The following is a 26,178-nucleotide window of genomic DNA, read 5'->3' as shown; positions in this document are numbered from 1 at the left end:
AGCTGATATGAAGAGGGCAGAACAGAGTACCGGCAGCTTGTGAGAAGTGCCAGTCCGCAAGAAAAAGTCACAGTACACTAAGGAATAAAATGTAAAAGTGCCAGTACAGAGTACCTGTGAGTACCGGCCCACTCCGAGCGCTGCCCACAGTGTCTTTGGGGGAAGTCTCGGGGCTTGGTGTATTCTCTCTATTCCACTCTAATCACCTGTTCAATCCTGCTCGTGGAATTTAATTTCTCGTACATCTTGGCTTTCACTTTCGTTTCATCTGTCTATGTCCCCTCCAGGCAGCAGACGACATCACTGACTAATGTAACAATGAATAATTTAGACAACCTTTTCCCAGCAATCTGTGCTGTTATAAATCTTTTAAACATCCACTCCTCCATCAGACTTGTAATTGTTTCTTTCAAATCTTTATATTCAGTTTGACTAATGAACACACGTTTCCTCACTACCCACCCCCTATCCAGTAGCTTCTGATTTCTGCACTGTAGAAACTTGAGGAGTTTAGTGTTTTTTTGTGCTTGATAGAATCGTTGCTTATTTTATATGCTTGTTTCCAAACTGTAGATGTAACCAAACTGTGGTTCAGTGACGGTCTCCAGCCTAACCAACTGTGGTTCGAAACAAAGACCCACGTGGTGGAAGTCAAAGCCTACAGCAACGACAGTCAGTCCGGTAGGTGGCGTCTAGCTTTTTACTCAACAGCAGGTTGAGTTGGTAAGGCTGCAATCTGGAACAGGTTGTTGAAATGAGGAGCAGATTTGCAGACAGGTGTTCTCAACAGTAACACCAATGAGACTCTCTGATGGCCACTAGATGGCAGATGAGGCATGACAGGATGTAGAAAATCCCAGAGCAGACTGGGAATGCAAAGAGTGTGAAGAGGGAGACGAGCAGGTATGACTCAAATAGAGCAATGAGACACGAGCAATACACAATAGTATAAAATGACAAAGCACAATAAAATGCTTCAAAGTGCAAAAACTTAATGATACTTAAGTAGCAAAAACATGGCCGGTTTTAAAAACGTGTACACCATCCATTTGGACTTCAGTGTCTTACTTGTACCGAGTGATTGGTACAGCTGTTTATAAAGGGAACGAAATACTGTACAAAGTTGGATAGCAGAACATCACAGAGCTGAGAACAGACTGGTCAGGATGCTGAAAGTCCCCTCTAGAAAATGAGACAAAAGCTTCTCGGGACATGCCGTCCCAGTATTTAAGACAATAAAAAGGAATAGCATGAATCGCAACATGCTGTAAGCAACCCATCAACCATAGTGCCGATTTGTAATAGCAGGTGGTCAGTGCCAATTTCACAACCAGTTGAACATGCAAGCATGACATGCATCGGGTGGAGATTCCGCTGAATTAAAAGCGAACTGTTTGTGTTGGTGAAAGTCAACACTGAGATCTTCTTTACATAACGCATTCATTCCTGCACGGGTTTCGTAACGCTACCCAACAGGCTTGCAGCACACTGACAGCTTAATTTGGAAAACAGAAACCCGCCAAACCAGTTTTCCAGTCGGAAGTCAGGAATTACACCATCCGCACATTTATATTTTCAACTCAACTTTGCGTTTCTGAATGCAGGGAGCAGAGAGAAAGTGTGATATCAGACACTTGGAGCCAAATGAAAAGACTCGCTTAGGCTCAGTTTGAGTTGAATAGTTGAATAGATGGCAGAGCCATGTGATACCTGCAGAGAGATGGGGCTTGGCAAGCTGTGGGAGAGCCCGGTCTGTTACTGTGTGTGCTGCAGTGGGAAAGAGTGATGATGAATTGAGCTCCACACACACACACACACACACAACACTCCCTCTTAATTATTCTCTTGACCTGTCACGCAGGCTTGCAGTCAAAGCATATGTATGCAAAATGATGGTTTCAAAGCAAAGTCTGTTGTCTTGTTGTGAAGTGTATTCATGTTAATTATACATGTTATCATCAACAAGTAAAGCAGCATCTGAATCCGAGATACTTTAATTCTATAAATATTAAAACTCTAAAACTGCACAAGTGAAAAATGTGAATGTGAAGTCTTTGCACAAATGCAAAGCAATGTAAATATTAATTGGCTCACATCCAGAAGCAATTATCCATTCACATGTCGACACACCTGTTTCACATGTTCTCAGTCTGGCACTCTATAAGTGCCAAAGCAGATTATATATTAATTACACACAGCCAGGAGGCCCTAATTTGTGAATAAAGAAAACAGACTGTTAATGACATGGGAGGATCATTCTGATGAATGATATGTGTGCTATATTTATTCCCACGTCATGATACTGCATGATACAAGCAACTGTACATCATGTACGCAACACACAAGAGAGCCTAATTACCCACAATAGGACATTAAAGATTAACAGAAATGTGACTCAACATGGCAATCAAGAGCCGAGCTGGAGCCTGCCGTCTCTGAGCAACTGTCAATCACTCGCCAACTCCAATCAAACGGTCAAACTAGGCAGCGCTGATCAAATATGAATCAATATTCTGTAACTGTAATGCCTATTTCTCACCTCAAATGTTCTCAGAAACATCTTGTAGTGTGCTGTTTAGCTGTAAGATAAGAAAGTTTGTGACCCGGCAGCCATGTTGAGATCAGTTGAGGAAATACCAAGCACCGCCCACCAGCTGGAGCACAGCCAATAGGAACGCTCTCTCTCTGAAATGACCTGTGATTGGCCAAAGTCTCCGTCACGGGCTAGATTTTTTTTAAAGCCTGAAAACAGCCTTGAGGAGTTGCAGAAGTCTAGTTATCTCTCAGAAATCTTGAATTACAATATGCTGAAAGGTTATTATGGATTTTTTGTCCAATGATGCCAAAAACTTTCTGCCTACTGCAGGTTAAAGGACCCATTAAAGAAATACACAATAAATGTTGACACATTGAGACCTGTACGGTACTGAAAAGAAGAAAGTCCTAAATGATATGGTAACCACATACAGTAGCTGTTTCAGGCTAGAAGAAGTGATATCTAAACATCAGATAAGTTAGTAATAAGTGATTCATTCATTTCACATTCAGTGGACAGCTATTAATGAAGATGATTCAAACTCTTCACATCCACTTTGAATTATACCTTAAATGATTCAGATGTTCATTTAGTTCATTTTCGTATGCTTGATTTTAAGTGTGAAAAGCTTTGATTTCCTCCCTTGTCTTGTGTAATTCCTCTTTTACCCATTTCCCCCAGGAACGAATAGTTGCTCCAACAACAACGGCGGATGTATCCATCTGTGCCTGCCCCATCCCGGAGGTCACACGTGTAAATGCGGCCGAGGTTTCCACGCCGTCGACGCCTCTTCCTGCGCCCCGCTCCCCGACTGTCCCACCGGGGAGGAATCCTGCTTTGACGGTAGCAAATGTATCAGCAGCAGCAAGTTCTGTGATGGACATGTGGACTGTCCAGACCAGTCAGATGAACAGGACTGTGAGTATAAATCTTGAATTATCCAACTCGGGATACTGAGGCCAGGGTAAATGAGATAATATCATAATAATACAAAAAAAGAGTTGGCAACACTGGGCTGGGTTTTTAAGTTGGATCATTTTTAACATCTAATGTACTCTTGCTGGTTTCTCCAATGTTACCGACCCATCTTAAATAGCTATATTGTGATGATGCATATTTTTTTTTATATTTGAGCTTTAGAAATGCCTGAAATTACGTGAACACTAATAATATGTATGATAATCCCTAGTATTGACTTACTCTTCAGGTCCAAACACAAACTCAGCATCTTTCGGGACCAAATCCAGTGATGGCCGCCCTCCCCATTCTTCCTCCTCGCCTCTACCCGACGCCCAAAAGAACTCTGTTCTTTCAGTTAAAAAAGACCCGACATCCTGCGATCTCCAACGCTGCAGCGGTCACGGCAACTGCATCACTGAAGGCAAAGTCACCCGCTGCCAGTGTCTGTCCGGTTACGAGGGAGAGTCCTGTCAAGAGGCAGAATCTGGACGCAGCCACGTGGCTGTGGTACTGGGTGTAATCTGCCTCGTCGCTGCATTGACGGCTGCTGGTTTTATTTTCGTTAAGAGGTACGTACCATGAGGAAGAGTGTTTTCTTTTGCATTTTGGCCAGAGGGATTCACTTTAAAATGAGTGGTGGGCAGAAATATGTCCAGCTAGATTGTAGTGTGTTTCTGTTGAAGCAGCTCATTTCACTGATTGACAAAACTAAACATTAGAATTTGATTCTTAAGAGCCTGTCTTGGACCTCTATATCACTTCAAACCTATTTTGTGCTATGTATCTCAGTTACCTACTGTATGTAGAAAACTAACATTTGGCTTTTTAAATCTCGTTTCAACAGGAGAGGCTGGGCGTCCTTCAGAAGCAGATCCACGGAGAAAGAAACTCTGATGGCAAACATGGGCCTGCCATCTGAACACGACGATTCAGACTGTGAGGTAAAACCTCTTTTTATTTAAGAATATGAGCCATTAATGTGGCTTATTTGTAAACTAAACCAGTTTAGGCGATTTGACAATGCCTAATTAGTTTACTCCTGAAATATTGTTCACCGATATATCCAGTTATAAATGGTGAAAAATCACAATAGTTACATTTTAATATTTAAGACAGACCTGCAACTCTTGATTTTAGTGTGAAAGTTCATTCTTGATCCTGGAAGTAGTTTGACAAAATAATATTCACGTAAATTCTTGATTTGTTTCTAATCAGACTCGAGTGAGTTTTAGGCCAATTAAATTTGCAGAATACTTTTTTAATTTAGAAATATCCAATGTCCTTTTCATTTTAAAAATTGAATGAAAGTTTCTTCAGTTGTGTCTGAAAAAACTTGCAAAAATGATGGTTGATGTTATATTTGATGTGGCATTATAGGTTATTTTCCTGTTCATCACCAACAATAAATGAGTATAAGGATAATGTGATTTATACCAATGACAGCAATTTAGTTTCTCTAAATACAAGCTCGCATGAATGAAACACACCAGAGTAAGTTTGTTTTTGTGTTATGATTTCTATACTTTTATATATATACCAAGTCAATTTTCAGATGGGCCTTTGTCTTCTAATTCTTATTTAAATTGGGTAAATTTCTAAAGTATGAGATGCCTTCAGAAGTTTATAAATCAGTGAGAAAATGTCTGATCTTTTCTTCTCTTCAGGAGCAGGAGTCCCCAGTAGATGTGAAGAACCCTCCGCTACCATTGAAGTCATTACAGCCCAAATAGAAGTTGTGTATTCTGAAATATGGCATCACGAGTAATGCCTGAGAATGCATTTCTGTGGTGGTGAATGTAGTAAACTTGCTGATGGAGATGGTCTTTTTGTGCAATAAAAGTGAGAAAGAAATTGAACCAAAAATCAGACTCTGCTTGTTTTAATCTATCAACGACAACAACACGCTATCAGCTTTTCATTTTGCCCATGTTCCATGACTCTGGGTTTCACTAACAGCTGTAACGGACTACCTTCCAATATATTGGTAATTTTCTATGCAAATTTGACGCCTGCAGTTTCATTCTTGGTCTTTGTTGGTTTACAAAATATAAAGCGAAACTATAAAGTGCTAAAACTATTTAGGCTACGTTAGGCCACATAATTGCACCCAAAAGAGAAAGTGCCACTGGTGGAGGGTTTGTTATACATGACCTCAACAGTTTCAATTATGAACTATAGACAACTTTGTGTCAAACTTGTTTAATTTCTTTCAGTATATCAGTATATAAAAACAAACTTTCGGAATGTGACTTGAGAGCTTACAGAACATTTGAGTTGCACTTATAATTTTGACATTCGATTTACAGACCACAAGCCGTCGCATGTGAAAAACGGGAGAGCAGGAGGGTGTGTTTTAACATGTTTCTTTATTGATAGACAGTTCAACTTGTTTTAGGAAGTATGTACGTTTCCAAGTGGGCAAGAATGTTCATCTTAAATGTAGGTACATTTTAAATACATCCTCGCAACTACCTGTGAACTTGCCATTTTGTTGTTCCGGTGTCTACACGGACACTTGAATAAAATGCCTAGCTTGCACAACAAGATATTTTTTACAGTGTAGAGTCTTGGAGCATTGACTGACATTCATTTTGTACTTTAATGTTTTTTTTAATTTGTCACCATGTTTAATCTCTTCATGCCTTTTCTGTCTTTACCCATCTGTCATTGTTCAGAGCTCCTGATGTTTCTTCGTGTGTCTTCAACCCCTATATTTGTGTGCACTATTTTGTATATCTTACTAATGCTACCACGGTGATGCTGTTTCAGTGTTGTTGTCATAACGGTGCTTGTCTGCTATTGTGCTCATTGTCTGCTTGCTCGTCTAGTGTGTGACTGTGTGCCATCACAGATCATCATCCTAAGAGCTCTCCTTTCACTTCATGTGTGCTGCCAAAAAGTTGTCACAGCTTTCCGTGTTAGTCTGTAGCCCTTTTGTAATCTGATAACCAGTTTCGATCAGATGCGTCCTCATGATAATTTAGTTCCCTTTTTGTATCCCATTCTTTGTTGCAGAGAAAAATATTTGGCATGAAAGATCCCTTTGTTTTCGTACTTCCACCTGTATGTCGGCCAAATGTGATCCGGAGATGGTTAGGACACGTGCATGCATGTTTTTACCTGCTTTAGAACTTTGAAAAACAAATGTTGAGGTTCTCTTAGCCTTTAACATAGTGATTAATAAACATATACATTCCACCTACTGTATCTACAAATGTATGGGTGGGTGTGTGCATAATTTAACAGAAGTCATGCATGGTCCTCTTGACTCCACCTCATACCAGAGCCTAATACATACACATCTATAGCATATTGTATTGTATGAGAAAATGTATTATTCATGTTACACAATTTCTGCCTGGAGTGAACTCCCCTGTTGACTAAGACACTCGAGTGAAGATCTGCAATAGTTTGAAATGCAATATAAATTGAAGGTTACTTCTTGCTTGCTGATGCCCAGATAGTCTCTTTGTTGTTATGCTTTGGCAGACTACCTCTCCCTTGTTTTCTTGAGTCTCATAGTATCTTATCTTTGCCGTTATTATCTTCTTGGTAGATCAAAAATACATCTTGTCCTGGTTCATGTTAATTTAAAAGTCACAAGGTTATTTTGATAAAATAAAAAGTGACCGTAGTGACTGACGTTTAAAGGTACAGTGTGCAGGATTTGGTGGCATCAAGTGGTGGTTGCAGATTGCAACCAACTGAGTACCCCTCCGCTCACTCCTTCCTTTCCAAGAATGCAGTAATGTTGGTTGCAAAACAATGGTAGCGCCGTTCGCCTCGCTCAGAGGCCATCCTTACCATAATAACACTACTTTAGGAGCAACGGAAGTCAGACTGCGGCTGGCGGTTTTGCAGTGTGCAGCTCACGTTATCGCAGTTTCACAAGTGTGTCAGAGAACTACGCTGGCCTTTAGGTAACGTAAAAACACGAAAGGCTCTCTCTAGAGCCAATGTTTGGTTTGTTCATTCTGGGCTACTGTAGAAACATGGCGGACTCCGTGCGACGTACCCTCTCCCTATGTAGATAGTTAGTTTCAGGTGATTATACACTAATGAAAACATAGTAGTTATGAATCTTATATTCCATTTCTGCTAATAAATCCCTCAAAATGTTACACACTGTTCCTTTAATGGTCACCTTTTGAGTCTATTTTACAGTAATCCATTGGTAATACTTCACTTTAAGTGCCACTATTTTGCATTTATAAGCAGTATATACAAACCATTTATTACATGGTTTATTTCACACTATAATGTAGTTGTACCCAACTATAAGGATTTTTGTGTTTATTACTGCAAAAGGTTTGTCAGCAATTATGAAGAAAAATTTCATATTATTACAACTGAGTTTTACTATATTTGATGATGACATTTTGACATCTGTTTATACACCAGCCTCCACTTATGGATGTCCACAGGAGTTTCAGTTGTTGACAAATACATTAATACACCCCTATATCTGCTCACTAACTACATTATAGTGCATTATGCGTCATATATTACATGTTTATATACTGATTATACATGCGAAACACGCTAAGTGTTACTGAAATAGTAATCACCCACCATTCTCTGGGTCCTCCCAAGGCGTTCCCAGACTAGATTGGATATGCAATCCCTCTAGCATGTCCTGATCTGCCCTGTGGTCTCCTCCCTGCTTTGCAGCAAAGCATCTCGAGAGGCATCATGATCAGCTGACTGAACCACCTCAAGACAAAGCAGCGGTTCTGCTCTGAGCCCTCAAGTCCCATCTGTTCCTCAAACTATTTTGTATTTTAACAATACTCTATAGATTTGGAGCATGACAATGCTAACTCAGTCACACAACCTGAGCTTGACAGCAAAACAATAGGCCGCTGAGTATAGAGTGCACACAGCCATGTTGCAATAACCACAAAACAATGACTGTGATCCCTGCTGATTAATCTGTGTTTGGTAAGAGCCAGTCAATGCAGTTACAGCAACACAGTGCAATATATGTAAACACAACGATCTCCGACCAAACTGTTGGGTGTCGAGTTGCTTTCTGGGTAATGTAGGTACCAGGTTTTGACAAGGAAGAAGAATATGTGAGATAAAAAGGGTCGTGTCTAGAAGGTAACATGCAGCTTTCGAATATTTCGCAAGATGGTTAAGTTTAGGCATTGACTTCGTATAGTCCGGGTTGGGCATTAACCTCCAATGCTTAAGGGTAGGATAGGTCGTCAGGCAGCAAGAGTTTTTGCAAGTTTATGCAATTTGCGGGTTACCTTCTAGACACGAAAAAAGATGATATCTGGTTGATCCTGAAGTTCATGAAGTTGATCCTCTTTTCAACTTTCCGTCATAAGTCTATTTTATAGGAATGCAATGCTAAATCAGTAAATTACACTTTTAGGCAATCTTAGTTTAATTAGGACTAAACACAAAGTACAGCTAATGGGAATGTCATACGTTTTGCAGGTATTTGATCATAAACCAAAGTAGTGGACAAACTGTAACTTCGACCTGATGATGGCGTTCAAGATCAACAAATTTATTAGGATTCATCATCTGAGAACCATGAATTCTGTACCAAATTTCATGGCAGTCCAGTTTAGTTGTCAAGACATCTCACTAAAAGCCAAAAATGTCAACCTGCTGGTGGCGCTATTAGAGGAAAAGTTAGGGGCAACATCCCCAATTTGGTAATGGAGGATTTGTCCTCTGTGGACCAGGAATGTGTGTACAATAGTCATGGCAGTCCATCCAGTAGTTGTTGGACCGAATGACAGATGGACATTGACATCCCTTGCTATATCGTAAAACTTTCAAATCTCACCAAAAAGGTATTTTCATCTACCTTAGGAGGCCCAAGAAATCCCCTAAAAAGCATTTCATGACAATTGCACGAGACAAGTGCTGCCTTTTACACAGACATGCTAGTCTTGTCAGGTCTTGCCAGCTCGCCTTGTTCTAGCTCGCCTCCTCCTTCCATCCCCCGCTAGTCTGGCAAACACACCTACTGTTATTCAGTATAATAGCTCTTAGGAAAAAGAGTGTGTGTGTGTGTTTTGTTTACTACGTCATTCAGCATCCAATTCTCAGGAAAAGTGACTTGTCTAAGATGGTGAAATCCGTGCCATATTTCATAAAATCTTTATTTTTCTTTGTCAACTTTTATATGTCTTTGTTGTTTGGTGTCAAACGTGTTTCTTTTATGAGCAATTGTAAGCTAATTTGTTCCCAGGGATGCCAGAGCATTGTGAGTCAGTCTGAGTCAACGATTAATTGAAGCACAAGATTAGTTTGCACTCCCTCTATGAAATTTAAAGTTGCTACACGGATATTTGGTGGGAACAAGAGTCTGTAGCCTGCATGACTCAACCCATTAAAGATAAGGCAGAGGGAGGAGGAGGAGGTAATTTTACGTGTGTGTTTATGATTAGGGGGGAAAAAAGAGGCAGGTATTCACAGGTCTCGGCTTTCTTCCTCTTCCCACCTTCCTTTTGTTACAGATTCCCTCACTGAAAGAGGAACTTCGAATTCTTTGTCAAAGACCCAGGACCTTTAGCACACACGGACACACCTGGACAACAAAAATTTAACCTCCACAGCTTCGATTTTAAGACGCCAAGTCTGCATTCTTTGCCTCTGTGAGTATGTTTTTCATTTTGTCGTATTTTGACATGTTGCTTTGCCATTTCACTAAACGGTATGCATGCCCCCCGAAGCCAGTGTCCAATACATCAAGCTGTGATGGTGGGAAACCTGAATGACGAGATGCTTGAGAAAGTAAAAATAACTTCACCAGTTATTTATCAGTTCACCTGTCACGCCGTATAGCTCGGGATAATAGTCAGTCTTGTCTCTTAAATCTCGGAAGTGACTTTTCCCACACTGGTTATATAGGAAGCTGTGATGCAACACTTTGTTTAGCAGTCAACTGGTGTGGCTCAGAATGGATTTACTTTTGGTTTATTCTTGTGTTTATCCTACTCTCTTTATGCATCCAGTATGTTAGTGGATGTGGACAACACTGTTGAAATGGATGCTTCAATGTTTAAGATTCAGCTGAATCATACAGTGCCCTTTAACGTACATTTATTTTGTCACTATAGACAAGGTTGATGTTTCTTTAATAGGAGCTATGAGTTGATAACAGGCAGCCCTGGCTTTTCCGTTGGGGTTCTGCCTTTGTAATGTTGTTGATGATGACACAACTGTTGCCAGGAGGAGTACTTCCTTATGTTTCTCATGTGGATTGAATAACTACAAAAGAAAATTAACGTTTTGTCATAAGGCAAGATGTACAATCCTTCAGATGGTTTCCTAAACTGCCGGCTGTTAGGCGTTTTCGGTCATTTGTCTGTGATGATTTAACAGTAAAATACATCCGAGTGTGAGACGCCACACAACAAGCAGCTCACAGTGTATGAGCCGCGGAAACTGTTAAGAAGCTCTCCTATTTTGTTGTGGTTTTACATGTATACAATTAGAGATGTATAAACAAAACTTTGCGGTATTAAATATGTATGTTTTGGGAGATTATTAAGATAAAGTCTGGATTTTACGTATGATGTGAAAGGGATCCGTTTCAATTTATAATCACTTGATATCTTTATGCTCACTGATGAGATCATCTCATGCACTGGGGATCCATCATCCCACCTCGTCGCATACCGCTGCTTTGTCACGCCCCTTGACGTCACTTTATTGTCGGCATGAAAACCACTATAGTTACCCTTGGCGTCACTTTAGGATTAGGCAACAAAACCACTATAGTTACCCTTGGCGTCACTTTAGGATTAGGCAACAAAACCACTATAGTTAGGTTTAGGAAATAAAAACATGGTCAGGCTTAAAACTACTACGTTTGTACAGTGAAAATGACACTGAACGTTGTGAACACGGGACACGAACCATCAGCTGATTGTAACGTGACGCACGGGACACAAACAGCGGTCTCCTGGATGAAAGCCCTGTGTTTGTTGGACCCATCCACCTCTCCTCTCGCCCGCCCAGTGTGTGTCTTTTCGCTCTTTAAACTACGTCACCACACTCCCTCGCGCACTTTCTCTGAGCGTTTACTTTTGCACGCCGATGGGTTTACGTTCTAGTTAATGAACTCCCGGTTGCATTTCATACCGGCGCCAAAGGGTGCCGTGTGTGGCGGTACCGAACGCCGACGGCCGTGACAAAGGCTCTGTATTTAACGCCCTGGGAATGAGAATGGACTGTCCCTGTCATATATGTTTACCACGTTCTTTATTCCGTATACAAAGCGTGCTATTCTCGTATTTCTGTCAGACACCTGAAGGCAACATGGTCTTAAAATGTTAGTTATAGCACAACACAACCACTACAGCCAACAAACTGTATGAAAGGTGGAACATACCAAATTAAAGTTGGCAAGGGGAGAAAGATAGTCATGAAATGTGATGGATTTCAAGCAGGAAGAATCACTGGTTGGTGGTAAAAAAAAAGTCTTTTCCCCAGCCAAAAATGGTCCTTGACAAAGAGAAGTAATAAACTGAATGTTGCAGTGCAGAAATAATCACATGAATTATGACAAATTCTGCTTTGTTAAGTCAGTGAATCAGACTACTGGTTAAGTAATAGCTAGAGTTGAACGGATTTAAGGAGGACGGCTAAAAAAGCATACTTGCAGACATGTTTGACTGAGCCTAACCTCAGGACATCCATTTAAACGATCTTCTCTCTTTGTTGTGTCTCCCCATTGTGTTTTAGGGTGTGGCTTTCTTCCATTCATCTCTCTTCTATCCTTCCACTTATCACTCCCTCCCTTAACAGCCCAGTGTTTCCTCCCTTCCTTCCACTCCCTCCTCTACGATGTCCACCCTTTTACCTCCTCCCCAACCGAGAGGCATCGACTACAGCCTGCCGACCTGCGGAGAGAAGGATTGCAATGGCCATGGTGACTGTGTGTTCTTTCCGGGTGGCGGCAACGAGATGGTGTGCGACTGCCATCTGGGCTACCGGGGCGACTCCTGCGACGACACGGTCAACGGGGCCCTAAGTTTACCGCTGACCCTGAGTGTGCTGGCCGTCATCATCGGGGTGGTGATCTTGGCTTTCATCTTCGCCAAGATTAGGCAGAAGCAAAAGGAGAGGAACAGGTACTGAAATATCTCGGTCGTGCCTTTCTGTTGAAAGGTTTTCCATTCGTTGTTCTTGAGGGAATAGTTAAACTTTTTGGGAAAAAACACTTATTTGCTTTCTTTTTCAAGAGTGAGACGAGAAGAATGGCGTCAATCTCGTCCGTACTTTAAAAACGTTGCTGGATCAGGGAAAGGTTAGCCTAGCTTAGCATACAGACTGGAAGCAGAGGGAAACGGCTAGCCTGGCAACAACCATCAGTATATTTGACAGCATTGGACAGGCTAATTTCCCCAAATTCAGTCTTTGCACTAAGCCAAGCTAACTCTGTGCTGAATTCAGCACCACACATAAGAGAGATTGATATTTTATTTATTTACCCAGAATCCCCATTAGTTACTACCACAGTAGAAGCTACTCTTCCTGGGGTCTGTACAAAAACACTACATCACAGTGTAAAAACAAATATGTAATTATTAAAAGCAAAAAAAGGAACAAAAGAAAAACAAACTTAAACCATAAAAAAACAAAAGGAAAAACACAATGCATCAACAACAATAAAACTACTAATGACAGTATTAATAACAAAATGACCACATGTCAAAATGGGATGAAAAAAATTAAAAGAACAAGCAAACTACACGAAAGCACTAAAATCAACAATTAAACTACTAATGACAATAATAACAACAAAACATCAACTACCCACACCTTATAAACATGTGATACAGCTCAAAAACTGTTAAAAAACAGCATATACAGTTGCAGAAATATAAATAAACCAAGAATTGTGATATAATGATCATATAGTCAGATATTATGTATCAATGTGTCATATTTGGAGAGCAGCTGGTGTTCTCTGCCATCAGGTATTTCTTAAAGCTCATTCTAAAAACAGTTTTACTTGTTAAATGTGTAACGTGTGATGGCAATCCATTCCATTTATTGGGGCCATTACTATTCTTTATATTTACCAATTACCTTCCTCTTGTTCTCAATCAAGCAAGAACAGTTATGTATGCAGATGATCAATCCATCCATTTATTATCTGTTACCACTTATCCTATTCAGGGTCGTGGGGGTGCTGGAGCCGATCCCAGCTGATATTGGGCGAAGGTACAACCTGGACAGGTCGCCAGACTATCACAGGGCTGACACATAGAGACAGACAACCATTCATGCTCACGTTCACAACAATTAACCTAGTCTGCATGTCTTTGGACTGTGGGAGGAAGCTGGAGAACCCGGAGAAAACCCATGCTAACACGGGGAGAACCTCCACAGGTTTGAACCTGCAACCCTCTTTCTGTGAGGCGACAGTGCTACTAACTACTGCACCATCGTGCAGCCCCTATGCAGATGATACAATGCTATATTATAATATTATAATAATATATTGATCCTCTCATCTCACTCTTGAAAAGAAGAGAAAAAGGTGCATTGTCCCGAAATGTTGAATAATTCCTTGTAACACTCTTTCAAACAGGAACCTGGTTTGTGTGGTTTGTTTGATAATAAGCATGAACAGTGATAGTCACCTCGGCTGAATAAGAAAAGCACAATATAAACTTCATCAACATAGAATCCAAAGAATCTGTCTCGCTCAGTTTTGATTGACAGGTTTGGTCCCCGCTGTATGAATACACTGAAAAGCAGGATTTTGTCTTCATTGAATGATGAGGGTTTTATCAAATAACTGAAAGTGATAGAGCAGCAGCAAAAGCAGCTCTTCAAAACTGCCTGAAGTGAATGTTTGGAATGTCTATTGGAAAGTGTCTGTTTTTACTGCATGCTGAGAGTCACTATGTGCTGAACAGTGGTTGCTACGTCAACATAAGATGATGTAATGTTCACAAATTAATAATTGTGTGTTTTTGTCTGCTGTCAACAGGAAAAATCGGACAGCAAAACATGGCTACAAAGTTGTTGTATAATGTGGATAAATCTCCATCGTACCTGAGGTAGGCAATATTAATTTCCAAAATGCTTTCCATTTGTGTGCTATTACCTAGGAATTAATATTGAGTATCTGTCTGAAGTACAGAATGTAAAGTGTGTAAAGGATTATAATTTAATTTCAATATTTTGATTATTTAATCATTTGTAGGAAAAAGATTTTGGAAATAATTACATCTATATTTTTCCAATACTTATTTGACTTTTAGACTTTACAACGCTCTGGAGTTATTGGAAATGTTTGAATCACACAAGTTGGAAGTAATCCTACGCAGCCACCACTGGAATCTAATTCTACAAATAGTATAATACTAATAATATTAGTGTAGCCTAATCTGCGACTGTGCAGAAATACCAGGATTAAACAGAATGAATAGACATGCAAAAAAAAGAAGCTGCACAGCATTCAAATGTCGATTTAGGATTTGATGTATGAATGAAGCTTCCAACTAGTCAGTGGAGCCCTAACCAAAATACATTGTGTGCAACCTTGAGGTCTAACAAACAATGTTGGATTTTCTCTTCCTCATAAAATAGTTGCGAATCAATTTTGTTAGATATTTCAATTCTAACATTGTTTACATTCATGTTCGCTTGCCAGCATCCTTCCTCTTCACTGCCTTTATTTGCATGTTGCTACGTCTGCTGGTGTGTTACCGCCACCAACTGTCTGTGTAATGGCAGGAAGTGAATTGCTCCCCCGCATGTACTATTCGAAAAAAGAAAAGAAAATGGAGGCCCACGCTTCAAAACAATGCTCTATAGCACTACTAGTGGTCAAAAACTCCACAGGGTACCTTTAACTCACAAATGTGGATGTGTGTCACCATAATTGAAACATAAAAAAAAAATAATGACTCCTTTTCATACTGTACAGGTCAACCATGACAGTGACCCTATTGAGCTTCCATCAGCACTCTTCTGCAGCACGCTTACAGAGCTTAGAGTTTGTTGAATTTTGTGAAGAAAAAAAAAGGAAATCAGATCTACCATTCTTGATGGCTTGTGGTTACTCCTCTACGACTGATGCTGCGGCATCCCAGAAACTCGAGTACTGAACTGATGAGCTGAGCTTTAACAGGATTAACGGTGACACAACTTCACCGCAGTAATTATGTTTTTCATACACCATTTGACGATGGAAAAATATAACTTTAAAGCATATCCCAAACACGATTCATTGAGGGCAAATGGAATGCCTGTATCACAGAGCTTTCAACCTGATTTGCAGTATGTTTACAGGCATGTTTGTGACACTGATATTTTATTAAGCTGGATTTGGGGCATTGAATCTTTACCTTGCATACACAGCAGAGACTTTAAGCTGTTGACAAAAAACATCTGTGCTGTTTTCCAGCTCTACCACAGCATACATTTAGGGATAACATCATAGAAAATTGATATGTGAAAAACATCTGTTTTGGAATGAGGTTTTGTCACTACCATTATTTTCACTTACTGAATTTGTCACTCTGCAAGAAATGAACAGACTTTTATGGACTAAATGATGATGTTGTTCGCAGTTTGAATGCACAGTGAGAAATGTCAGGATCTGTCGCCGCACATCTACTTCCTTGATCACATCTTTTGCACGCCGGAGCTTGTTTTCATAGATATGCTGATTGTGTCCTTTAACACTGGCTACATACATAAATAAAATAATGCAAATGTTCACCTATTGGTTGCTTTGTCGGAGCAGTAGCTTCCTTTAAATACAGAGAAAGCACAGATGGCCGTTTCAGTGACCGGGAGTGATACTTACTGCCAAGTGTTTACACAATGCTGAAAGAGTGGTGTTGAAAAATGGTTTCCACAGCAATCCATTTCACATGGGGTAAGCCAGGGATTTTACCAGATTGGATTTGTCATCACCTTTTGATGAGGACTTTAATCTCTGTCTTTACAGAGGAGTTACTCTCAGGAACGTAGCCAGTGTTAAGTGCTTTTTTATGCTGTATTGTCTTGTTTCTTTTGTACACTACTGACTGAATTACTGTTTTATATGCCTTTTTTGTAACTCTATTGAAAACCGCAAGCATTAGCAAGACACAACTTTTTATGATCTTGAACACTGATATGCTCATTGACATTGATATTTTGCTGATTGTCAAATCATGTGGTGCGACACTGAGCATGTGTAATTTTTTTGTACATAAATGGATTGTAAGTGGCTGAACAGTTTGTTTGTCGTTCTTAAGAAATGATGGGTCAGGCTGACAAAAGAACAAAAAACACACACCTTTGATGAGTCTTTGGAAATATACGCCTCATTTTGTTGGAGAGAATAACAAAAGTAATACATTTTTGCTGACTATAGGTCCACAGTAAACAACAAAAACAATGACTTCACTGTTTTTCAACTCTACTACACACACCATTCCATCTTGAGTCTAATTTATCACTTAAAGGTTGCATGTGATCATCACTGGTCCTGAAAGGAAAAGGTGCCCCTTTTAAAGGAACAGTGTGTAACATTTCAGGGGATCTATTAGCAGAAATGAAATATAATATTCAGAATTATGTTTTCATTAGTGTATAATCACCTGAAACTAATAATTGTGGTTTTGTTAGCTTAGAATATGCCCTTCATATCTACATAGGGAGCGGGTCCTCTTCTACGGAGTCCACCATGTTGCTCCGCCATGTTTCTACAGTACCCCCGAATGGACAAACCAAACACTGGCTCTAGAGAAGGCCTTTTGTGTTTTTATGCTACGTGACGTAGTGTTATTATGGTAAGGATGGCCTCTGAGCGAGGCCAGCGTTTTTTCTTGGAAGTCATAGAAAGGGAGGAGTGAGCCGAGGGGTACTCAGTTGGTTGCAATTTGCAACCGCACCACTAGATGCCGCAAAATCCTACACACTGTACCTTTTACCTTTTAAGTATACTGACCAAGAGAAAACAAAGTAGCCTGCTTTTGTTGGAGAATGTAGGTCAACAACCCGAAACTAAAATTTGTGTGCACGCCTTCCCAGGTCCTGTTTTTCTTCATTTTAAAATGTTCTTTCTCCTAAATGTTGGCACAGTACAAGCTTAATTTATTTAATTGTCTTTTGGCTCGATTATTCATTTGAAATAGCTTGTAGGGTTTATTTTTAGTTCCTTTTGTAAATGACAGCTGCTGGTAGGTGTTGATTATTAGCAACTATTGTTTTTTACTTCCCGGTAGATTAGATGTTCTCATGTTAGCTCTGTACAGACATAGCTTTGCAAATGAAGAACATGCCCCTAGCTGCACTTGTAAATGGTGTCTATTCTTATGGACTATTTGAATGACATATATACCATTTTAATTATAAAGCCACTCACTGTCAGAATCGATCAGTTAGTGCACACTGTTTAACACGAGAAACTGTATTTAATTCACGACTACAATACCTTTATTGCACATACACTTTTTGTTCTGTATTGTGTTGTATGTTCACCAGCTTTCAAATAAAATGCACGCAACCCCCAACACATCATTGTTTTATATATAACCACGACTTAAATGCCACAAATTTGTGTAAAAAAAGATTGTGTCCTGCTTTGGTTGATAGCTATGATTTTGCAGCTTATTGCTGAAAAAGTAAGGATGCAACTTTTCTTATTATCATGAATTATTTGCAGCTCTGCGGGATTTCACATGAAAGACGACGCAAGAACAACTTTATTGCAATATTTAACAGTTTGTTTTAGACAGCTATTTAATAGTCTGATAATATTAAGTTAAATTAACATTTGACAAGTTGATAATAAGTATCTTTATGTTATCCAAATAATAAAAAAAGAATAATACAAATTGATGGGTGTGTCCCTTTAAAATCATGACTAAGTTGTTAAAATGTTCTTCTGCTACAGGATGTCGATGTGCATCAACACTGAAACCAGACAGCTGTCAGTCTCTGTGTTGTGATTACACCAAAACATGCACCGCTGCCTCTGGAGCCTCTTTCTAGGATCCAGTGACAGGATAGTATCAGCTTCAGTGTTTACTAAACTCAACATGCAGCCATGTGGAACGAAATATAAATATAAATATGTATCTGTTACAACAAGGAACAGGAAGGATCTGCCATGAGGGTGAGACTATGTCAACGCCTTTTTACGGAACGAGGAATGCTTGATTATTAAAGGGAAACTCCACTGATTACCTCCGGTATATAATGGTAGGGTTCATAGCCATGGGGAGTAGCCTACTAGCTGTCCGAGTTGTATCATGTCCTCTGTGGCTGGGGAGGAGCTTTCAAAACTCTAATAACATAACCCTGGTGTTGTCATCAGGGGTATTTTGGCTCAGGATTCGAGACTGCAGCTTTTTAGCATAAAACCTGCTTTACAAACTGGAGCATGTTTGCATTTAATAAGAAGGAAGAGTGTGATGTAAAGGTGCTATTGGTTGCATTATGGGAAATGTAGGATCCAGGATTTTTGGAACTTAACCCATATTAGAAACTAAGTCAGGTTATTTCAGGCTCTGATCTGCACATTTCTTTAACCCTTGTGCTATAGGGACATTTTTTTTTGGCTTTATCATTTTTATTTTTTAATAATTTTGGCTGTGTTAATGCAAATGGCATACATTTTGGCAATTTTGGTGTTAGTTTTTTTATATTCAAATTTTGGAAGTTCATCCTCAGCTATTATAATGAATCTATAATAAACGTTTTAGCCAAAATAAAGAAACTCAGACCCTCAAGGACAAAAATGTCCCCATTGAAACCCATTAAAACCACTATTTTTAATCTCACGGCAACTACAGCATAAAGTCATGCATTCTATTATATCAGGCTTTCAATCTTCAAAATTGTATTTTCTACTGTTTTCTACCAGATTGAGCCATTTTCTCATATTTGCCATGTGGGGAAAATACATGTTATTTTTCCTGAAAAAAAATGCATCAGAATCAATGTTGTTGCTAATCATTGACATATCCCAGACTGTGAAAAAAAAATAATAATTCCCCTAGCATTTAGTATACAGAGACAATTCTGTTTTTCTATTGAAAACATTATGTAAACAAACTGACATTTAAATGGTTAAAATAATTAATGAATATTTGGTAGCTATGATCAGGACTGAAGTTGGTTAAAATATTTAACACAGTGAAAGTGGAAAATAACATTAATATATAATTTTTATAGCATTTTTTTTTGACGCAGACATTTTTGCACTCTAAGGACATCAGAGCAACTTTTTTAAACTTTAATTTTTTTCTCTTGTAAGTATCCCAACTTTATGGAAGTGCAATAAAACCTTTCTTAAAGAGTAGCTTTGTGTGAGTGGACAGACAGGAATAGCTTCTCAGCCACCCATGAGACTATAAATAAAAACTGACGTCTTTTGTCACACCCTAAACGCACCAGCTATCCTCACCCCACCCATCTTGGACCGTCATTTTGTGAATCACTGCATTCTGTGTGGCAATAAAATGGACAGTAGACGTGTGAAACAGAACACATCTTAAAAACCTCTTTAAGAAATCAGCTCAAACGCAGAAGCCAGTAATTAAGTCTTTCTGTCTTTTGGGTGTGTCATCGTTACCATGAAAGTGAAGAATTAATTAAAGCTGCAGTCGATAACTTTGAGCCAATATGATAAAAATTTTATTTTTTTAAAACAGTCACTATATCCTGACATTAGTGCATGAGAGACAGGTAATCTGTGAAAAAAAACATGTTCCTCTGTGTCCTCTAATGCTCAAAATGCCATTTGCAAGATTCCACCACGCCTGAGGGTAAACAACCAATCAGAGCCGGGCAGTCTCTGGGCAGCTGTCAATCACTGCTCGTGAACTCTGATCAACCGGTCAAACTAGGCCGTACTGATCAAATATGAATCAATATTCTGTTACTGTAAAGCCTATTTCTCGCCTCAAATGTTTTCAGGAACATCTTGTGGTGTACTGTTTAACTGTAAAATGAGAACGTTTGCTTCAACCGGTGGGCGGTGCTCGGTTTTGGCTTGACTGTTTTCAACATGGCGGCTAAGCGACACTAAGTACACTAAAATATGTTTCTAAAAACATTAGGAAGTGCAGAGGAACAGGACTTTTTTCACAGATTATCTGTCTCATGCACTTTTGTCAGGATATAATGACCGTTTTATAAAAAATAACTATCATATTTGCGCAAAGTTCCCGACTGCAGCTTTAAGCCTGATATTAACAATACCTGGCTTACTGACATTATTTCTCCTGCATTTATGGTAAATGTGAATATATACACCGTGCTTACAAATTATTACCCTAAAGGCCACATTTCTGATATTATGGCCCAATTGGCAGGATTTTCCATCCCGGTTGACTACTCTTGTTTTTACATCTGTTGCAGCTGATGCACTCATTATGGCAGTGCCAGTGCCTTCTTCTGGCGTCTGAGCCAGAAGTGCCTTTACTCTACATCTAACTGTGGCATTCGGGGTCCTGCAGGGAGAACTGCATCATGATTTCTTCTTGGAAGCCAATTTAACAACAAAAGACTTGCCCAAGGAGGCTATAGAGGGACACTTGTTCACTACAGTGTCGCCTTGTTTGAGATGTTAAGCCAGTTTAAACAGAAGAGGTAATGTTGTTAGACAAGATGCCGAAAGAACACAACCTCTCAGACCGGTCGGGCAACATTGTCTCTGTAGGCTACGTATACAAGACTGAGCAGACAGGGAGGCAAAGAAAGAAACACAAAATGTAGCCTGTCTGTATGTGTGTTTGAATAGTGCCCATAATGACTTCTGGTCACCGATGATAGAATACATTATGTGAACACACTGGATTCTTGCTCTAGACGCACTAGAATAACATTTCTGCTGATAAAACTAGGACAAAATATTTAACCTCACTGCAAATATCTTTAAAAAAAACTGTGTTATGTTGTCGTAAAATCTGATTTTTTGTATATTAAGTTGAGGAATGGGACTCAGACATCTGTTATTAGGAAACAGTGCACATTTATTAAACAGCACTTGTATCACAGAACAAAATTGATCACCTCTGGATGCTTGTCTTATACAACAGGTGGCCTGTTGTCCTACAATGTTGGCCATAATTGTAAAGTGCATATTAGAATACAGTATTTACATAAAAATGGAGAAAGAAAAAAATGCAAAAGCTTCCTTAAAGATGAGGACTATTTACAAATGGTGTTCAGCATCATTAAGAATTACAATAATACAGAATTCCTCACTTTCACAACAGTATATTCATCCCGCCGTTACCTTTACTACACTGCTTGAAGCATGTATGCACCTATGCATCATAATGATGTTAGAATTAGGCAAATCATAACCCAGCTATAAGCCCATAATGAGTCTCATCTGTAGCCACATTACACTGCAGCCCTGGCTCTGTCACTCACACATCATTTAACACTATTATATGCCTTGGAGTAGCCTATTACTGTCGCAATGAGTGGAATAATACTCAAAGAGGTGTTTAAAGTGATGCTGCTTCACTTAAAGGGACTGTTTGTAACTTTTTACAGGTATAAATCTACCGGGTCGGGATCCCATGCGCGCTCGCATATGCGGACTCGCATGTGGCCGGAGTCTCTGCTCCGCTGCCTGCCTGCCTTCACTCACACACCTCGTGCGTTCTCGCTGTCTCGCTCCACCTCTACTAGACGTGCATGCGCGCTCATCTCCACACTGCAGGAGAGTTAGTTTAGCTCTGAGAATATTTAGTGAATGTACAGTGGACGTTTGTGCAGAAATAAATGCTGCAGCTCCTCCAGACCAACGGAGGTTTTTCGTGTATTGTGAAGTGATGGGCTCCGCAGCGAGAAACGTTATCGTGTCTGACTGGGTGCCGGTGTCACAAGCATTTCTGAAAGTTACAAATAGTCCCTTTAATAGTGAGTTTACATTGATTTCACAATAACTGTTTGATCTCTCCAGGCTATTCCTTCAATATTCTTTTAAAAAAAATTCAACTTTATGATATTAGTATATGTCCTATGTTATTGCTATAATACTCCAGAATATTATGGACTGAATTGGGCTAGATTTGTATTGTTATAAATTATGGAGTAATTACCATTGATTCTTCCTATAGAATATTTCTCAGTTCCTTTTTGCAAATAGTCATGTCCAGTCTTTAAGTCGTCTTCCTCTTCTGTCTCCATGGAGATCCTCTTCTGTCTCCAAGGAGATCCAAATGTGGAGCATCTTCTCATAGGTCAGCATCATAGGGTCTGCCGCCGTAGGAGGTGTTCACTGACCGGGGTGTAGGAGTAGGAGTCTTGGCCCTTGGGAAGGACACATCTTCATCCATGGAATCCTTAGAGTACGGCACGCTGCTACTGGCGGCGCTCCTGGCTCGGTTCAGGCTCGGCACGTCGAGGCGTCTCGGCTGCGGCTGCTTCTGGTGGTTGTACCGGGCGGCGACGTCCTCCAGCCGCGTCTCTCCTCGGTTCTTCCCTCCGCAGCAGCGGCAGATACCAATGAACATGACGAAGCCGGCCAGGATCTCAAATATCCCGCCGATGTAGCCCAGGATGATGCAGTAGCCGACGCGCGCATCTGTGATATCACTCACAGATGTGATTTCCTCCAGGATGTGGGTGTACCAGGCGATGGGTATGATGGTCATGACGCCAGAGAGGAAGATCAGGATTCCTCCCAAACCTGCAATCAACCAGTTCGGCCTATCAGTCCAGCATCGCACCCCAGGGATGGCCACAGCCAGCCCAATTAACGTCACGATGAGAGAGGCCACCATCAGACCCTGGGCCGGCTCGATGACCTGGTTGTTGAAGTACGTGGCGTCCTGCAGGCTGCAGTCATCTCTCGTGCTGACCGTGGTGGCTGTGCAGACCTGAAAGATGCCCTGCTGGATGAACTCGCTCTGCGGGGTGTTGGGGAGGTTGTTGAGGGTCCTCCAGTTCGGGGCCACGGTGGCGGTGAGGTTCAGGATCCAGCCACAGGGGGACAAAACCATCCCGAAGATCAGGATGCCCGGGGTGCGCAGGGATAAGCGGATCCACTCCTGGGTCGATCGCCTCGGCATGATTGCTGCTGCTGCTGCTGCTGCTGCTGCTGATCCCAAACTCAGTGTGGTAGTTTAGACAGGAGCGACTGAGTTTTTGACAGCCTCAACAGCTGCTCTTATAAAAACAAGTCTGACTGAAACCTGAGTGGGCGGGGCTTTCTTTACCTGTCTGTTGTGTATAGCCTCAGAGTCTGCAAACAGGACAGGTGTGTTTCATCTCCACCTGCAAACAGCGGAGAGAGAGAGAGAGAGAGAGAGATGGGGAAGGGAGTTTCGACGAAGCTTTTTATCATGCAAATGTGTGATAATAAGTGATAAAGAACAAGAAAAAAGATATAGATTTGTGTTGCTTGCGCAAGTTTCAAAATAATAAAAAGTTCCCTTTACGCATCCAAATTGTTTTTGTTTCATAAACTGAAGTCCTCAAAAACGTATTAAAAAAATGGAAAATTACCTAACTGACTCCAATGAAATAAAAAATCTGTCTGCTTACAGAGGATAGGCTGCCACATAAACAAACAAACAAACTCACTGGAGGTCACTATAGAAAAGAGGACAAGGGCCAAACTTAAAACAGTCTTTTGTTCCAGCAGCGGTCAGATTTTTTAATGAACTTTCTTAGATATGGCCTAGATCCATGGTACCTCTCAGCTGTTGATTGTGTTCATTATGTCTCAAAGGGGCTTCGTTATTTATTTATTGGTGTATTGTGAATACTGTGTTTTTGTTTGTTGTTGTCTGACTTGGTGGCATCGAATTTCCCAAGGGGGATCAATAAAGCTGTCTATCTATCTAAACAAATAATGCATGATTAATAGCAGCTTTCCCCACATTTTGTATGGATGAATCAGAATGCATTTGGATTTTTCAGCTCTTTTGTCGACTTAAAAAAAAAAAGTAGGGAAGTTCTGTCTAAGTTTCGTTCACCAGGAGTAAGAAATCACAGCATATGGGCTTATTTAACACAATGGTGAGGGGGTGAGATGCAATTAATATACAATAAAACAAGACTTTGTAAAATAAAATATGAATTTAAGACATACACTTCAGCAGTAAGACTTGTGCATGATTTTCCGACCTTTTATAGTCTAAAGTATGGCTTAATTTTATTGTTTTTGATTGGAACCTCAGCTTTGGAAGACATAGGCTATTTTTATGCTAATTGAACCATCACAATTTTCATTACAAAATTCCCATTTCCCAGCGTGTGATCAGCTTTAGTCAAACATGTCAGACTCAGAGGTTATGATTGCTTTGGTTTGAAAATGCCACAACGGCTTGCATGTGTGGTTAAGAATGTGGTTCTGCAGGAATCATCTGACAAAAGCTCAAATGCCTTTCCGCCTCTTTGTGTTTCTCTTCCTCTCTCCTTGTACATATTTCTATCTGCATATCTGTCTGTTGCAATTTATCTCTTTGTTGATCTCTTTCTGACTGCCGCAGTGTTTTCTGAGATTTCCTCTCAAGTCAGTCTGATGAAGGTGGACTAACAAAGTCTATAAATGATGCTCAAAACCCCAAACATGAACAACATCACTGTGCACAGACCCTGAAAGCAGGGTGAGAGTGTGACTCTCACACAGCAGTCACCTTTGTCGACCCCACATGAGAGTCATTCGGGATCTGGACAACCTGAGAACAGCTGGTGATACACCCAGAGACTACAGTGTTTAAACTGACCACTTCACAACTTCTAGTGGTCATCAACATCCCGTTAGATTTCTACCCGATAGTGACAAGTTCTGTGATTAACCGCTCTGCCTGGAGTCACCAAAACAGGCACTCTAATAACTTTTATTTTGAAAAACTGACAACATAAAGAACCACTTATTTCAGTGGGACAACATGAGACTGATTCTGTGCAAACACTGGCAGCTGCAGTTTAGTTACCAATGTACCAGCTTGAGTTTTTTTTGTGTTTTTTCCTTTAAATGTATGAAATGTATCATTGTCATTGACTGCAGAAATTCAAACTATCAAGTCATGTGTTCTTGAGAGCGTTGGGGTTGTTTTGTTTTAATTCTGAGAATTGTTTTTTCAGGTCGGGTTTGAGCTTTGACACACACAGATCAGTTGAAGGAGGTATGATAGGTATGTCACCTAACCGAACAGACGGAACAAACTCATCCTCTGACTCACCCCACAGTCCTGTTTTATCTCCTAGCAGTCACCACATGTAACATCCTTACTTTACTTGTGGCAGACCACATAAAAACTGCAGAGGATATGTTGTGAAACACAGTATATTTCCATATGTGACTGGCCTTTTAGTGCTGATACCACCACTAGTAGTAGTACTGCTCTGGCCAAGATGTATTCTAAGTGCAGGAAATGATATAATTAATGTTACAAAGCCTCAAATTAATATAATTTGTCTGTTATCACTTATAGGCTCGATGTGACCAATCACTGACCTTTTTGGCTTCAAGCAGAGGTGTCGGCTTTTTAAACACACCCTCCAGCCTGCAGTTAAAACAACACTTGAAAAGCCCTCTTAAATCTCTCTCATTTCCAAGTTCTTCCAAGAAGCGTAGCTTTTTCTTTATCTTTTACCTTCTTTTTAAATAAAATATCTGAAAAATAGTACTCTTGGTCAATGAGTTTGCTTTTAAATTAATTGTTTTTGTTATATTTTATTGTTATCAAGTTGTATCTGTAGAAGATAGACCTTTTAAAAAA

The 26,178-nt window shown here is 40.1% G+C and overlaps 2 protein-coding genes across 3 annotated transcripts in view; one reads left to right on the top strand and one right to left on the bottom strand.

Moving 5' to 3' along the window:
- Positions 1 to 5,359, top strand: part of LOC141757903 (uncharacterized) — a 33,037-nt gene extending 27,678 nt beyond the window's left edge. For both annotated transcript variants that reach the window (XM_074618829.1, XM_074618828.1), the window contains 5 exons: positions 574 to 681; positions 3,218 to 3,454; positions 3,744 to 4,065; positions 4,341 to 4,437; positions 5,161 to 5,359. In XM_074618829.1, the coding sequence (XP_074474930.1) occupies positions 574 to 681; positions 3,218 to 3,454; positions 3,744 to 4,065; positions 4,341 to 4,437; positions 5,161 to 5,226 (830 nt within the window). In that variant the 3' untranslated portion in view covers positions 5,227 to 5,359. The remainder of the gene's footprint in view (positions 1 to 573; positions 682 to 3,217; positions 3,455 to 3,743; positions 4,066 to 4,340; positions 4,438 to 5,160) is intronic.
- A 16,082-nt stretch (positions 5,360 to 21,441) lies between these two features.
- On the bottom strand, positions 21,442 to 24,244 carry LOC141757244 (claudin-23-like). The gene is made up of 2 exons (XM_074617598.1): positions 22,124 to 24,244; positions 21,442 to 22,081 (listed from the first exon to the last, which is right to left on the bottom strand). The coding sequence occupies exon 1, from the start codon at positions 23,515 to 23,517 to the stop codon at positions 22,681 to 22,683; it is 837 nt and encodes a 278-aa protein (XP_074473699.1). The 5' UTR covers positions 23,518 to 24,244; the 3' UTR covers positions 21,442 to 22,081; positions 22,124 to 22,680.
- Between the last annotated feature and the right edge of the window lie 1,934 nt (positions 24,245 to 26,178).

This window comes from Sebastes fasciatus, chromosome 19 (genome assembly GCF_043250625.1).
Source record: "Sebastes fasciatus isolate fSebFas1 chromosome 19, fSebFas1.pri, whole genome shotgun sequence".
Taxonomy (NCBI): domain Eukaryota; kingdom Metazoa; phylum Chordata; class Actinopteri; order Perciformes; family Sebastidae; genus Sebastes; species Sebastes fasciatus.
Note: the sequence above shows the minus strand (reverse complement) of the source record. Positions and strands in the feature narration are given on the sequence as shown.

Coding starts and splice junctions, on each gene's coding strand:
- LOC141757244 (XM_074617598.1), bottom strand. CDS start 23,517: ATGCCGAGGCGATCGACCCAGGAGTGGATCCGCTTATCCCTGCGCACC.